This window comes from Balaenoptera acutorostrata, chromosome 20, assembly GCF_949987535.1.
Source record: "Balaenoptera acutorostrata chromosome 20, mBalAcu1.1, whole genome shotgun sequence".
Taxonomy (NCBI): domain Eukaryota; kingdom Metazoa; phylum Chordata; class Mammalia; order Artiodactyla; family Balaenopteridae; genus Balaenoptera; species Balaenoptera acutorostrata.
This window is the reverse complement of record NC_080083.1, coordinates 15,381,706-15,396,474: the sequence shown is the minus strand read 5'-3', so window position 1 is coordinate 15,396,474 and position 14,769 is coordinate 15,381,706. Positions and strand designations below refer to the sequence as shown.

At 35.9% G+C, this 14,769-nt stretch overlaps 1 protein-coding gene across 4 annotated transcripts in view; it reads left to right on the top strand.

Moving 5' to 3' along the window:
• The window catches only part of NSRP1 (nuclear speckle splicing regulatory protein 1), a 59,199-nt gene extending 51,501 nt beyond the window's left edge, over positions 1–7,698 (top strand). The window contains exons 5-8 of one of the 4 annotated variants that reach the window (XM_028166960.2): positions 1,757–1,885; positions 2,800–3,007; positions 3,843–3,951; positions 5,902–7,698. In XM_028166960.2, coding sequence (XP_028022761.2) covers positions 1,757–1,885; positions 2,800–3,007; positions 3,843–3,951; positions 5,902–6,940 — 1,485 coding nt within the window. In that variant the 3' untranslated portion in view covers positions 6,941–7,698. The remainder of the gene's footprint in view (positions 1–1,756; positions 1,886–2,799; positions 3,008–3,842; positions 3,952–5,901) is intronic. The other 3 variants (XM_057536524.1, XM_007183840.3, XM_057536523.1) reach the window with 3 other exon arrangements.
• The last annotated feature ends 7,071 nt before the right edge of the window (positions 7,699–14,769 follow it).

Below are 14,769 nucleotides of genomic sequence, written 5' to 3'. Positions count from 1 at the left end.
CAGCAACATGGATGGACCTTGAGGATATCGTGCTAATAAGTGAAATAAGTCAGAGAAAGACAAATACCATATGATTTCACTAATATGTGGACTGTAAAAAACAAAATGATCAAACAAAACAAAACTCATAGAGAAAAGATTTATGGTTGCCAGAGGGGAGGGGGATGGGGGGGTTGGTGAAATCAATGAAGGGGATCAAGAAATACAAAATTCGGGGCTTCCCTGGGGGCGCAGTGGTTGGGAGTCCGCCTGCCAATGCAGGGGACGTGGGTTCGAGCCCTGGTCCAGGAAGATCCCACATGCCACAGAGCAACTAAGCCCATGCATCACAACTACTGGGCTTGTGCTCTGGAGCCTGCGAGCCACACTGCTGAGGCCCACGCACCTGGAGCCCATGCTCCGCAACGGGAGAAGCCACCGCAGTGAGAAGCCTGTGCACTGCAGTGGGGAGTGGCCCCCACTCGCTGCAACTAGAGAAAGCCTGCGCAGCAACAAGGACCCAACGCAGCCAAAAATAAATAAAATAAATAAATGTATTAAAAAAAGAGAAAAAAATACAAAATTCAAGTTATAAAGTAAATAAGTCATGGCGATGTAATGTACAGCATGGTGACTATAGTCAGTAATATTGTATGCAGATTTGAAAATTGCTAAGGAAGTAAATCTTAGAAGTTTTTAACTTTGTATAGTGACAGATGGTAACTAGAGTTACTGTGGTGATCATTTCACAATGTATACAAATGTCAAGTCATAATGTAAGTTATACTTCAATGAAAATAAATATTTCCTTATAATTATTATTATTATTAATTTTTTTTTTGGCTGCGTTGCTGTGCACGGGCTTTCATTGCTGTGCACGGGCTTTCTCTAGTTGCGGCAAGTGGGGGCTACTCTTTGTTGCAATGCATAGGCTTCTCACTGTGGTGGCTTCTCTTGTTGCAGAGCACGGGCTCTAGGCGTGGGCTTCAGTAGTAGCAGCACGCGGGCTCCGTAGTTGTGGCACGTGAGCCCTAGAGTGTGCGGGCTTCAGTAGTTGAGGCACGTGGGCTCAGTAGTTGTGGCACGTGGGCTCTAGGGCATGTGGACTTCAGTAGTTGTGGTGCACAGGCTCTAGAGCGCAGGCTCAGTAGTTGTGGCACATGGGCTTAGTTGCTCCGTGGCATGTGGGATCTTCCTGGACCAGGGATTGAACCTGTGTCCCCTGCATTGGTAGGCGGATTCTTAACCACTGTGCCAGTAGGGAAGTCCCTATTAAAATATTTTTATGAAAAACATATCACAGACAAATTTTTTTTTAACTACCTGTATTGTAATTTCTGTAGTGAATATACAGCTTATTTTAAATTCTGAAGGTGACATCTCTAAAAATAAAGTATTTTTCAATTACCAAAAAAAAAAAGGTATTTCCTACCATTTGAAACTTGAACATTTTATTTGGTAACAGAAGTAAAAATGATAGGAAAGTTTAATATGTAATATAGGCATCTCAAAATTAAGGTTAGGTGTTTCTAAGTCATACCCTGGTCCTTTTGTAGATAATTCTGTTTATGTACAAGTGAATAGATAATAATGTTTACTGAACACTTAACTCTCTGTCAGGTTCTGTTCTAAGTGCTTTAAGTTTAAAATGTGATTGATACAATTTTTATGATATATTTCTGATTTATGATCCTGTCTCAAAAGAATTACTTAGACTTTTTGTAGTATCTATTAGTTGGCTCATATTTTTGAAACATGTTCAATGTTTTCTTTAAAGACCAAACTGGAAATCCAGAAGGCCCTTGCAGAAGATTCTACTGTATATGAGTATGACAGTATTTATGATGAAATGCAGAAAAAAAAGGAAGAAAGTAATCCAAAATTGCTTTTGGGAAAAGACCGAAAGGTTTGTAGCTGAAAATACAAAGTTTCTTTGACCTTGACCTGCATTTTGTATATCTTACGCTTATTTCAACATGAGAATGATCTGAGAAACATCTTTTAGGTATTTGAAGTGTGAAGAGCCCCTAGTTCCAGATAGTATGGATTTGGTTGAGAACCTAGGAAACTATATATTTAGTATCCTAACAGGAGCAAGAGAATTATCTAACAATTTTATAAATTTTGTTTTTTTGCTTTAAAACTTTTGCAGATTATTTTTTGAAAGTTTTTCCTAAGGAAGTCTTTGTACTGCTTCTTCTCCTGTTCATGTTTGGTGTCTTATAATTTTTTATTGCTTCCTAGCTGGTAACTGAATCATCTGCGTGTAACATGGTCGTATTTTTAGTTTGAAAAAACAAGTTAGGGTGTGGAGATTGAATGAAATAAGTTCAAATTTTCTATCACTCTTATTCTTTCACAAAGCACAGACTGGTATTTAAGGATCTTTACATCTTACAGTATCTACAGATAAAGTGGTGCTGTAAAATGATATTAAAGCTGCTATTTTAAATGATTGTATTTCAACTAATGTGAAAAATTAGTCAGAAGCCTTCCTATTCACGTATCTGTTGAAGAAGTAAGACAATACCATTTTGTAAAAAGGGAGAGAAAAACAGTGGGAAAATGACCTATTTAGTTTGAGATTTTTTAAAAATGCCATTTTGAATAATTTTTTGTTTTTATACTTAAATTTCTTTTGAAAAGAATTTTATTATCTTGCTAGTAAATTTATATTGAATTTTGAGAAGTTGACAGTCCTATTTATTTGTATTTCTGTCTTAATGAATTTCTATAGTAATAAATTCATGATAAAAATAGAATATTAGCAGTTAATTATCTTTGACTCTTTCCTAAATAATCTTACTTTTTTCCCCCTAGCCCAAGTACATTCACAACTTACTAAAAGCAGTTGAGATCAGAAAAAAGGAACAGGAAAAAAGAATGGAAAAGAAAATACAAAGAGAACGAGAAATGGAAAAGGGAGAATTTGATGATAAAGAGGCATTTGTAACATCTGCTTATAAGAAAAAACTGCAAGAGAGAGCTGAAGAGGAAGAAAGAGAAAAGAGGGCTGCTGCACTTGAAGGTGAAATGGAAGAGGGAGAGGAGTAGAAGGAAACAAACAGGAGAGTTCTGCCCTGTGGTTAGCCACTTGCTCGTCACTGAACTTTTAGATTATAATGTTGTCATAATTTATGTATATGAATACAGGGTACAAGATATATGATGTTATGTATATTATAAAACAGGAGATTTTAACTAAAACACAGTTGCACTCTTAGTAACTATTCTACTGAACTTTTCAATTACATCTCACTTTGTTGCTTAAAACTATGATTATCACAAGTCATTGCCTTAGAAAATGATTTCAAATGTAAAAACATCTATTACAAGGCATGGAAAGCATGACATTTGTCAAAAGCAGTATAAACTGAGATTGAAATCCTAGAACTAGAGTAACATTGCCCAAGGAGCATTAACTGGGCATTTACAAAAAGAATAACATTAATTCAAGAAAGAACAAAGATGTGCAGAGGCCAAAGAATACCTTAGTGCTTTACTTCATTGCTTTCTACTCCTGGTCGTTTCTCAAGGTCTAAGTAAAATGTGTACTTACAAATAGCTTAATTGGCAAATGCTTATCAACTTTAAGTGGAAGAAAACCAAATGTATAAGTCTCGGTCTAAGCACGTACTATGTGTTCATCTAGAGCACCACTCAGGACCAGATAGTAAATAGACAGAGCTACATTCCAATAGAAATCTATTTACAAAAACAGGCAGCAGGCCGAATTTGGCCTGAAGGCTACATAGATCTAGAGACTAGTTCATACACTGTGTTACATACTCTATGCCTGTGAAACTGAACTGCATTTTGCCTTTTTGAATATATTATTCTCACTTTTGCTTTCATTCTCTTAGCACGTTTGGATGTAACCAAGCAGAGCGATCTCAGTGGATTCTATAGGCACCTATTAAATCAAGCAGTTGGTGAGGAGGAAGTACCTACATGCAGCTTTCGTGAAGCCAGGTGAGATGTGGCATATGGAATATGTAGAAGAAAGATACTGTTCATGATTTGTGATTGTGGGATCATTTTAACTCTCTGGAAGTAGAGGATTGCAGTATTGCATTATTGTGTTGTTAGCCAAACCTGTCCTAATTGAATGAATAACTAGGGATTTACAGTTTTTTAATTAAAAAACGTTTAGTTCAAGTTTATTTTTATTTTATAGTAATTCTACACGCATGTTCAGATAGTATATAAAAAGAGAAGTGTATATATATATTTTTTAACATGTTTATTGGAGTATAATTGCTTTACAATGGTGTGTTAGTTTCTGCTTTATAACAAAGTGAATCAGCTATACATATACATATATCCCCATATCTCCTCCCAAAAAGAGAAGTATATTTTTTTCATAAATAGGACCTAGCCTCCATAAAACATAAGATTCACATAATCAAGGGCTTAGAAATGCATATCCAATATGTAGCCACTAGTTACCTGTAGCTATTTAAATTTAAATTATATTAAATCTAAAATTTTGGTCACAACAGTCACATTTCAAGTACTCCATTGCCACATTTGGCTAGTGGGTACCATATTGGACAGCACAGATATATAGACATTACTATTTCTGTAGACATTTTTTTTTCTGGCCATGCTGCACAGCCTGTGGGATCTTAGTTCCCCAACCAGGGATTGAACCTGGGCCCCGGCAGTGAAAGCGCTGAGTCCTAACCACTGGACCGTCAGGGAATTCCCCATTTCTGTAGACATTTCTATTAATACTGGTCTAGAAAGTAAGGATTGGAGGATTTTTGAATAAAATTATAAAATATTATAGGGATGGTGAAATGATAATGGTGTAAGTATATAGCTGAAGGTAAAATTTGTCTTAAACTTGTATCTAAGGAAATCATTTTTTGGAATAGAAACATTCAGATAAGAGGGTCTGAGTCTTTGTTGCTAGGGAAGGAGGAGATGCAGGAGAATGGAATTAAGGATGAAGAGAAGGGATTACACCCCAACTACTAGGTTTTGATTGTAAAATTGGTGAGAATTGTGAGTCTCAGAAAGCATATTTGAAGACTGAAATTTTTGAATGAAAAATTAAGAGTTTCATCTGGAATGTTATGAGGCCAGCTGTGAAACTCCATAATGTCATAGAGTAGTTGCAATTCCCAGAGTCTAATAATAGAATTCCTAACTATTAGTGAGTCCTTTAGCCAAGACACTTTTGCCAGCAATTGCTAGAGAACCATAGTTGTTGCTTTGTTTGGTGAGTAAGTGATTAGTGAGAATAAATGTGCAATGTAAATAAATTAACCATGCTTATTGGCTGGGAAAATGTAGGTGATGTAAACAGTGTTAATGTAACTGATCGTAATAGCTGGATTGATTCACATATTTCCATTTTGTTGTAAAAGATGCCAAGGGGTAGAGCAGGATGCTGGTGCCTTTTCAGTCATGAGAGGGATAATTTAGTGATATTTAGAATTAGGTTTTGTCACCATTTTGCTGTGAAAAAATTTATCTTCATCTTCTTCCAGGACTATTTTTAAATATTTTTAAAAATAAAATAAAAATCCAACAAAACCACAACTTGAACCTCATGTTGTAAACTAGTACTTATATTCAGAATATATCTTTTCCCAATTATTCTTTGTCTGTGCTTGGCAAAAATGAAGACCTTGCACAGACCCCTGCCTGAAGGTTCTAGTGGTCCATACAGAAGGGCTGATTTTTACTTTTTCATTTCTACCAATATTGAAAATATTCGGAATGGTTAGAAAATACTAGTTTGCAGATGTTTACAAGGTAAATAGACAGCAGCACCTTTTCGAATTTGGGATAATCAGAAGGTTTATGTAGTGTAGGTGTATTGACTTAAGTACTGATGAACTTTATATGAACACTTCATTTATTTACTATAATTGATAATGTATCATTTTCTGTTACATTATTTTTCTTAAGGTCTGGGATAAAAGAAGAGAAATCAAAGGGATATTCTGATGAAGTAAGTTCAGAAAACAGAACACCTCATGAGAACTGCGTTCGCCAAACTGTTGTGAAAGTAGAGGAAAACCCAGATGCAGACAGTGACTTTGATGCTAAGATCAGTGAGGATGATGAAATGGAAGAAGATAATAAAGTGAGCTGCAGAAGGGAAAAGGGCACAGAGACCTTAAAAAATGACTCCAGGCATCACAGGAGTCATACCCACTCACGGTCATCTAGTGAAGAAAGAGAGCATGGTACCAAATACCACACAAAAAGTTCCAAGTCAAGAGGACATGAGAAAAGAGAAGATCAGCAGCAAGAGAGACAATCCAGGGAGGACAACTATTACGCTGACCGTGATTACCAAAAAGAAAAGAAGGATTTCCATAGGCACAGAGAGGCCAGTTACAGAGATTCACACTGGAAGAGGCATGAACAAGAAGATAGACTGAGGGGAAGAGACCAGAGAGAAAGAAATGATAGGGAATGGAAAAGGGAGAAAGACAGGGAGAAATACCCGTCAAGAGAACAAGAAAGAGACAGACAACGAAATGATTATGACCGACACATTGAGAAAGGAGGAGAGAAGGAAGAGAAAAGCAAAGAACAGGAAGAGCATATGAAAGCAAGGAAAGAAAGATATGAAAACAGTGATAAATACAGAGATAGAGAAAAACGAGAAGTAAGTGTTCAATCTTCAGAAAGAAATCAAGAAAGGGCAAAGGATAGGTTCCTTAACCAGGAAAGAGCCAATAAAATGAGAAACATGGAAAAGGACAAAGAAAGAAACCCAGAGAAACCCTCTAGTTCTGACACATCACTGGGAGCAAAACACAGAATCACAGAGGAATGCCAAGGGACTGGCAAAGAACAAGAGAGGCCACAGGAGACAGTGAACAAGTTTGCAAAGAGGAGCAACGAAGAAACTGTAATGTCAGCGAGAGACAGATACTTGGCCCGGCAAATGGCACGGGTTAATGCAAAGACATATATTGAGAAAGAAGATGATTGATAACTGCCCCAATAGGAAGACCTGTGGAAGCACAGAAAATTATAATTCCTGGAAAATGTTGAGTGAACACATAAAGGAGTGTGTTAACAGTGGTTGGGAGGGTATTTTAAAATATATTTTCAAAATTCATTTTTGGTTTAGATTTAAGTCAGAAGTCAATCCTTTTATCTTGAATGTTTAACTAAATATATAATATTTACTTATCAATACCACATTCTTGGTTGTATTCAAGCAACCTAAAGAGAGTGCTGAATCCCTGTAGGTACTTAATGAGGAAAATTGGCTCCACTACAACCATTAAAAAATAATTTAAATAACTCTTCTATGTTGCTTTTGTTGCAGGAGCTGTTTGTTTTATAAATGTCATGTTTCAGATTAAAATATGTGGATTTGAACAGAGAATATTGTTTTACTTTATGTTCTAAAATTTGTATTAAAGTGTAAAATACAGATCACACATCTTGTCTAAGCTTTTTAGCCCACAACATACTCACTTAAATGAAAATAAAAATAGTGATATATTTGTATGTTTAATTGATGCTTATATTTTATTTTAAAAATAATGTCATTCATGTCATGCTGTAATTTCTCTTTTTTTTAATTAAAAATCACTTTAATTCTGGAACCCTAGCAAGTTAGTAAATTGGTTATGTGTATAAATCAGTTTTAGCTGAGGGTGAAAAGATGGAGATACTCAGCCTAAAGAAATTACCTAAAGATCCAGGTGGCCTATTTATGAACATGTCTTGTTTAATATACTCTAAAAAATACAGTACATCTTATTAGAGTTTCTATTTATATATCAAAATAAAACTAAAATTTCTGTATTCTTTGAAATGTAACCATTTGAAGTTATAAACTGTAAATAATTTATTCATGTGAAAAGGATGAATCATACAGAGAAAACAGTTCTCTTAACAGTCTTCCCATTAAGAAAGTGCTATTTTTATCTCATACTTCATGAAGAGTTACCACATTGTCTTATTTTAGAAGGATAAACATAGTTTAGTAAGAATATTGTCTTTAAGAAAATATATATAAAAGATCAAATTTAGCATTCATAAATCATTTTGTTATACTTTTTAAACCAGAAAGGAAAAGTAGCAAGAAAGCTAATGCCTGTATCTTGACTGACACATTAAATATCGGTTATACCCTAATACTTTAAAATATATCAGTGACAGTGACAAACACTTCAAAAGCACTGACTTTGTGTACACAGAGGGGTGTAGTATAATGTAACTGTGAAAGAGTTAGGGTGAGATCATGGAAGACCATGAGTGACAGGCTAAAAATCTTCAACTTTGGTAGAGAATTGGATTCCTTTGTTAAGGTTGTTGTACTAAAGCCATAAATTGGGAAGATTTCATTTGACTATAGTATGCAAGATAAAGCCTAGGAGAAAGAGACTGGAGGTGGAGAGATCTGATAAGAAACTGTTGATTTCCCTCTCCCAGTAATTCAGAGACTTAAAGCAGCATGGATGGTTTAGATAGGAAAAGTTACATATTTAAAAAACAAAATTATTTAAGTGTAATTGATTTACATTATTGTGTTTCAGGTATATAGCATAGTGATTCAGTTTTTCTTTTTTTAGATTCTATTATAGGTTATTAGAAGATACTGAATATAATTCCCTGTGCTATATAGTAAAGCCTTGTTGCTTATTTATTTTATGTACAGTAGTTTGTATCTGTTAATCCCATACTCTTGTCCCTCCTTTCCTCCCTCTCCCCTTTGGAAACCATAAGCTTGTTTTCCAGGTCTGTGAGTCCTTCTGTTTTGTATGTAGATTAATTTGAATTATTTTTTAGAGTCTACATATAAGTGATACAGTATTTGTCTTTCTCTGACTTCACTAAGCATGTTCTTTTCTTGGTCCACCCATGTTGCTGCAAATGGCAATATTTTATTCTTTTTTATGGCTGAGTAATATTCCACTGTGTATATATACCACATCTTCTTAAGCCAGCCTGTTGATGGGCACTTGAGTTGTTTCCATGTCTTGGCTATTGTAAATAGTGTTATGAACATTGGGGTGCATGTATCTTTTCCAAGTAGAGTTTTTGTTTTTTTCTGGATATATACCCAGGAGTGGGATTGCTGGATCATGTGATAGCTCTGTTACATAATACTTTTATTAACCAAGTTTGACATAACTCAGGGAGAAACTGCAAATTAAGGGTTTCTTCTCTCTCCTTCCCCAGATGTAGAGATGTTTTTGCCTCTTTGGCATTCACTCCCCCATTTCTGAGAATAGTGCCTTGATTTTCACTTGGGAAAGTACCCTTCACTACTCTTAGTCCAGTGTTTCAAATGGGGCTGAAAGAGCTCCAGGAAGGTATGTGACTCAAGATAGGCCAATTCTGAGACTTGTCATAACTTAAAGTGATGTTTTCCAGTAGAATTCTGGACTGTGAAGATGAAGTAATTCCAGAGTTACATGGGAAAATGAGTGCCTGACTGCCTGACAGAATAAAGCCCACACAAAAGAAAACAGAAATGAGAGGTGAGAAGGACAAAGACCTGATGATTGCTTTTGAAGCTTTGGCTCTAGTAGATCATATTTCAATATTTAAACCAGTATTTTTCTCTTGGGCCAATTGGATTTAAATTTCTACCAAAAAAGCCCTATTTGACACAAAAAGGTTCCACCTCTGATAAGTCTGTGCCAAAAATCGCCAGAATATTCTTAGTAAGCTTTTAAGAATTGTAGTATAACAAACATAAAGAAAAGTACATATATCATGAGTACATAGTTTAATGGATTTACACAGTGAACATACCCAATTCAAAAAGAGACCATTACCTGCCCCACAGAAGCTCCCCTCAAACCATTTCCCAGCCTACTCCCTGCCTTTACTTTTAACACCATAGATTAATTTTGCTTGTTTTCTTGATTGTATAATATTTATCCATCTACTGTTGATGGCCATTGAGTTATTTCCATTTGGGGGTTATTATGAATAATGCTTCTAGGAACATTCTTACATTTGTCTTCTAGTATGTACGTATATATATTTTGATTGGGTAGGTCCTAGGAATGGAATTGCTGATCCATAGGGTAAGTATATGTTCATAATAATAGGTAATGTCAGTTTTCCAAAATAAACTCCAATGTATGAGAGTTACAGTTGCTTCACATTCTTGCTTACACTTGTAATTGTTTAACCTTTGTCTTTTTGTCTTAATTTGAGCTGTTCTGGTGGGTGTGATGGTATCTCATGGTTTTATTTTGGGGTTCCCTGATGACTTTCATATTTATTAGCATTTTGATATCTCATTTTTGAAGAATCTGTTTCTTTTGCCTATTGTTTTTTAATTTTATTTATTTATTTTTGGCTGCGCTGGGTCTTTGTTGCTGCGTGTAGGCTTTCTCTAGCTGCGGCGAGCGGGGGCTACTCTTCGTTGTGGTGCACAGGCTTCTCATTGCAGTGGCTTCTCGTTGCAGAGCATGGGCTCTATGCGTGGGCTTCAGTAGTTGTGGCATGAGGGATCTAGAGCGCAGGCTCAGTAGTTGTGGCGCACGGACTTAGTTGCTCTGCGGCCTGTGGGATCTTCCCGGACCAGGGCTTGAACCCGTGTCCCCTGCATTGGCAGGCGGATTCTTAACCACTGTGCCACCAGGGAAGTCCTGCCTATTTTTGTTTTGAAGTGGGTGAGTAGGACTATCTGCCTTTTTCTTCATGACCTGTACTGATTCTCTATATGGATAGGAGTTGTCTTTGCAAGTAACTTCTACCTCAGTATGGCTTGCCTTTTCACTCTCTCATAAGGTATTTTTAGCGAACAGAAATCTTTAATTTTGATAAAGTTCACCTTAATCAAAAGTTAAATTTAAAATTCAGTTCCTTAGTTGCACTAGACATATTTGAAGTGCTCAATAACCGTATGAAGCTAGGAGCTGCCATAGAGGGAAATGAAGCTTTATAGAACATTTCTGTCATTGCAGAAAGTTCTGGACAACACTCTTCTAGAAGCATTATTGTCTACTTTTCACATTTAGATCTACCATGCACCTGCAATGAATTTTTGTGTGTGGTATAATATAGAGATTAAGATTTTTTTCCATATGGATATGAGGTAGACTCAGCAGTGAATAAAAATTTGTTCAAATTAGTACTACAATGAATACCATTATACATCCACCAGGAATGGCAAAAATGTGTAGAGACTTACAATACCAAGTGTTGGTTGAGATATGGAGCAAAAAGTAAGTCATATGCTACTAGTGGCAGATAAACTGGTAGGATCTTTTTGGAAAACAATTTGGCTTTACCTAGTAACACTGATGCTGCACACTTGTCTTACACAGATGCATCAGGAATATTCATAATAGTGTTTCCATCAAACTGGAAATAATCTAAATGTCCATCAGTAGTATATTAATCTAGTGTGTATATATGCACAATACAGTGAAATGAATATACTAGAGGTATAACTAGGATGAATTTCAGTGTTGTAAGAAACAAAAAGTAATTTATATAGTTTTTATAAAACAGGCAAAACTGTATAGAGACACATGGGTAGGTGGTAAAACTAAAGAAAAACAAGGAAATAATTACAAAAGTCAAGATACCATTTGTGATATGGGAGCGTACACATGGGCTCTAGATGCTGGAAATAGTTTTTTGACCTGGGTGGTAGTTACTTGGCTATTCACTCTATCAATTGTAAATATGTTTTATATATTATTCTGTATGCATAAGATATCTCACAGTAAACATTTTTGTAATTTAAGATTTTTAATATATGAATGGAGGAATGTTGGCCATGCTGGTTAATCTTAGTCATTTCTATAGGAAGAATATGTAGATGTTGATTAGTCAAATGGCTTATGCACAGGGCAGCAGTTCTTTGATAACGAATTATTGGGACCAGTATAAATAAGGGGTTCATTATATTTGTTGCTAGATACGTGTTCTTTTAAATATATGAGGTCTAAAATAATGTACTTAAAAGAAATTTTCTGAATAGGTAAACAGCTGTTCCTGTGATTCAGTGTCTTTAATTTTCCTTCTCCCTCCCCTTGTTTACTCCTGTTCCAATTGTACCAGTTACGCAGTGCTGTTTCAAGGTAACCGTGCCTTCTCACATACTAATCGCTTTGCCTGGAAAGTCATGTTTCTGCCTAACTCCTTATTTTTAAAACTGAAGTGTGATTGCCTCCAGAAAACCTCTTATAATACCTTTCTTTGTTTCAGCCACACCTCTGTTTCCTTTTAATTCTGTGGGTAATACTATCACAGCATTATGGTATAATGATTGTATGTTAGTTGTTTGAAGGCAAAGATCTGATCTCAACTTTGTATGCCCAGTACCTACTATAATAGCTGGCATGAGTGAACATTTAGAAGAGTTTTTACTTCATTGTTTTAACTTCATTTACTTTAATATCTGCTAAGTATTTCTTAAAATTAGAATTTTAAAACAAGAATGAACTTGGAAATCCTCTATAACTCCTCGAATTTAAAATGTTTTTAAGATGGTATGACATCAGGTTTAATAGCTGAGACTTGGAAATCTTGGGTCCACCACTTGCTGCATAATCTTGGACAAATTATCTAAGTTCTCTGAACTTTATTTTTTCCTTATTTGTAATATGAGGATAATAAAAGGGTCTCTTTCATAAGACTGATATGAGGATTGCTTGAAACAATGTATGTAATGCTCTGCCTGATGTTAGCACACAGTAAATACTAGTGTGTATATATATCATATGTATATATATTGTGTGTATATATGTATATTATTACCCATGAGGAGATGGGGCCAGTAAAGTTGAGTGACTTAAATAAGGTTCCTTAGCTTGCTAGTGGATGAGAAAGGACTTGAGCTTGTCTTCTCAATCCTATCTGGTTGCTCTTAACACAGGTGCAGAAAAGTTTTTTTGCTTTTGGTAAAATGTATGGCATGAGCCATACTTACTATGGAGGGAAACTAGGCCAGACAAATGACATGAAGTTTGCATTATTTTCATGTATTCAGCAAATTGGGGGCTATGTACCATATGTGCTAGATTCTTCTTAATTGTGTTAAGAAGACAAAGCCTTAAGAATCAAAGGAATACTAAGCAGGAAAGGTTTTGGAAAAAGAGTTTAGAGATACACTGTAATACTGAAGTTTCTGTCTTGGAAGATGCTTTGTCCAAGCTTTGCCCATCCCCCTATACTGCTAATCCCATTCCTCTCTCCGCCCCTTAAGAAAAGACTATGGCTTTCTTAGGCTATAATTGTAAAAATTAATGAATGTAAACCGGTCCTCTTCCTTTTTCACCATCCCTTCCCTAACAATCCAGTCCAAGAGCCATTAAGTGGGGCTGAGCAAGGTAAAGCTATCATGACCCAGAGCTGGGTGTCACTAAAACACAGTGAAGAACATCGTGAAGGAGCAGCCCAAATGAATGTGAGGGGTAATCCATGCAGAAAGGAGGTCCATTCAGGATATCTGAGCCCAAGTGGTGGAGGGGGGGGCATCTGTGCAGTGGGTGGTGATGGTGACTGCCCAACAAGGGATGTCAGCTTGAGCAGGGTGAGAAGGGCGTTTGTACAGGGACAGTCCCAGCATGAGGTGTCAGAACCTGAATGGGGTAAAAAGGGCTATGTAGATGGCAGTGACAGCAGCAATGGAATATTGCTTACCTTCAGGGATATTGATCAAAAGTAAATATATTTGTTATAATGGGAGCCAGGTTTCTCACTGCCCTAGAAGGGGTTATAAACATGAAGAGAGAAAATTAGAATGAACTTTGTAATGTTGGTTTGGAACTGGAGTTACTGGTATAAACTCACATAGTTTTCAAGATAGAGAAATAATAATAGATGAAAATGTGTGTTTTTGTGCACACATGTGAGAAGACGGGATCAGTGACACTCCAATGAGCATACCTGGCACCTAGATCTTGGGTTCTAAATATATTCTTCACTAAAAGAAACCAGGACTTCTTGGAGAAATGGCTGTGGCAGAGAAAGTACAAGATGATACTGTAACATCTTACTCCAGAAGGTAAGGAAGTGAGTGTTCCAGGAATGATGGGGACATGTCAAAGGATACCAGAGCCAGCTTGAAAGGATTCTCACTGGCTAAATATGGAACCATTTGAGCATCAAAATTAATAATAATTGATTATAATTCATTGAATAAAATAAGAATCCATAAAAAATGAAAGTTAGATGAGGAACTGTATTCGCACAGTCTCAGAGTAAACCCCCTACAAAATATTAATTACAAAAACAAAAGAATACTTGGTAGAAAGTCTGGCAGATACCACCTTAATGAAGTGATTGAAGTTAATATCACCAGTATGGGGACAAAAATTGAATCATACTCGACGTGATAGAATGTGCTGAGAACACAACATTCCTGTGATATTTCTGCCAAAAATGTATATTAGCTTGAATCTAATCATGAGTCAATTATCAAATCAAATTGAGAGAAATTCTACAGAATAACTAGCTTGTAATATCGAAAGTGTCAAGTTCATGAAGCAAGGAAAGTCTGGAAAACTGTTGCAGACTGAGGGAGACAAAAGAGACATGAACGTGTGGTTCTAGACTGGATCCTTTTGGTAAAAGGACATCATTGAATGGTGTCTGAGATTAGATAGCAGTAATGTATCAATGCTACTTTCCTGATTTTGATGGTCCTATTGTGGTTATGTAGGAGAATGTCCTTGTTTGTTGGAAACACATCCTTCATGATTTTCCTTTTTGAATTTAGCATCTGTATTTTGGCTTCTATGGATGATGTTTTTAGTTAAGACATTTTTTTAATGGATTTACAATGTTGTGTTTCTGCTGTACAGCAAAGTGACTCAGTTATATATACAT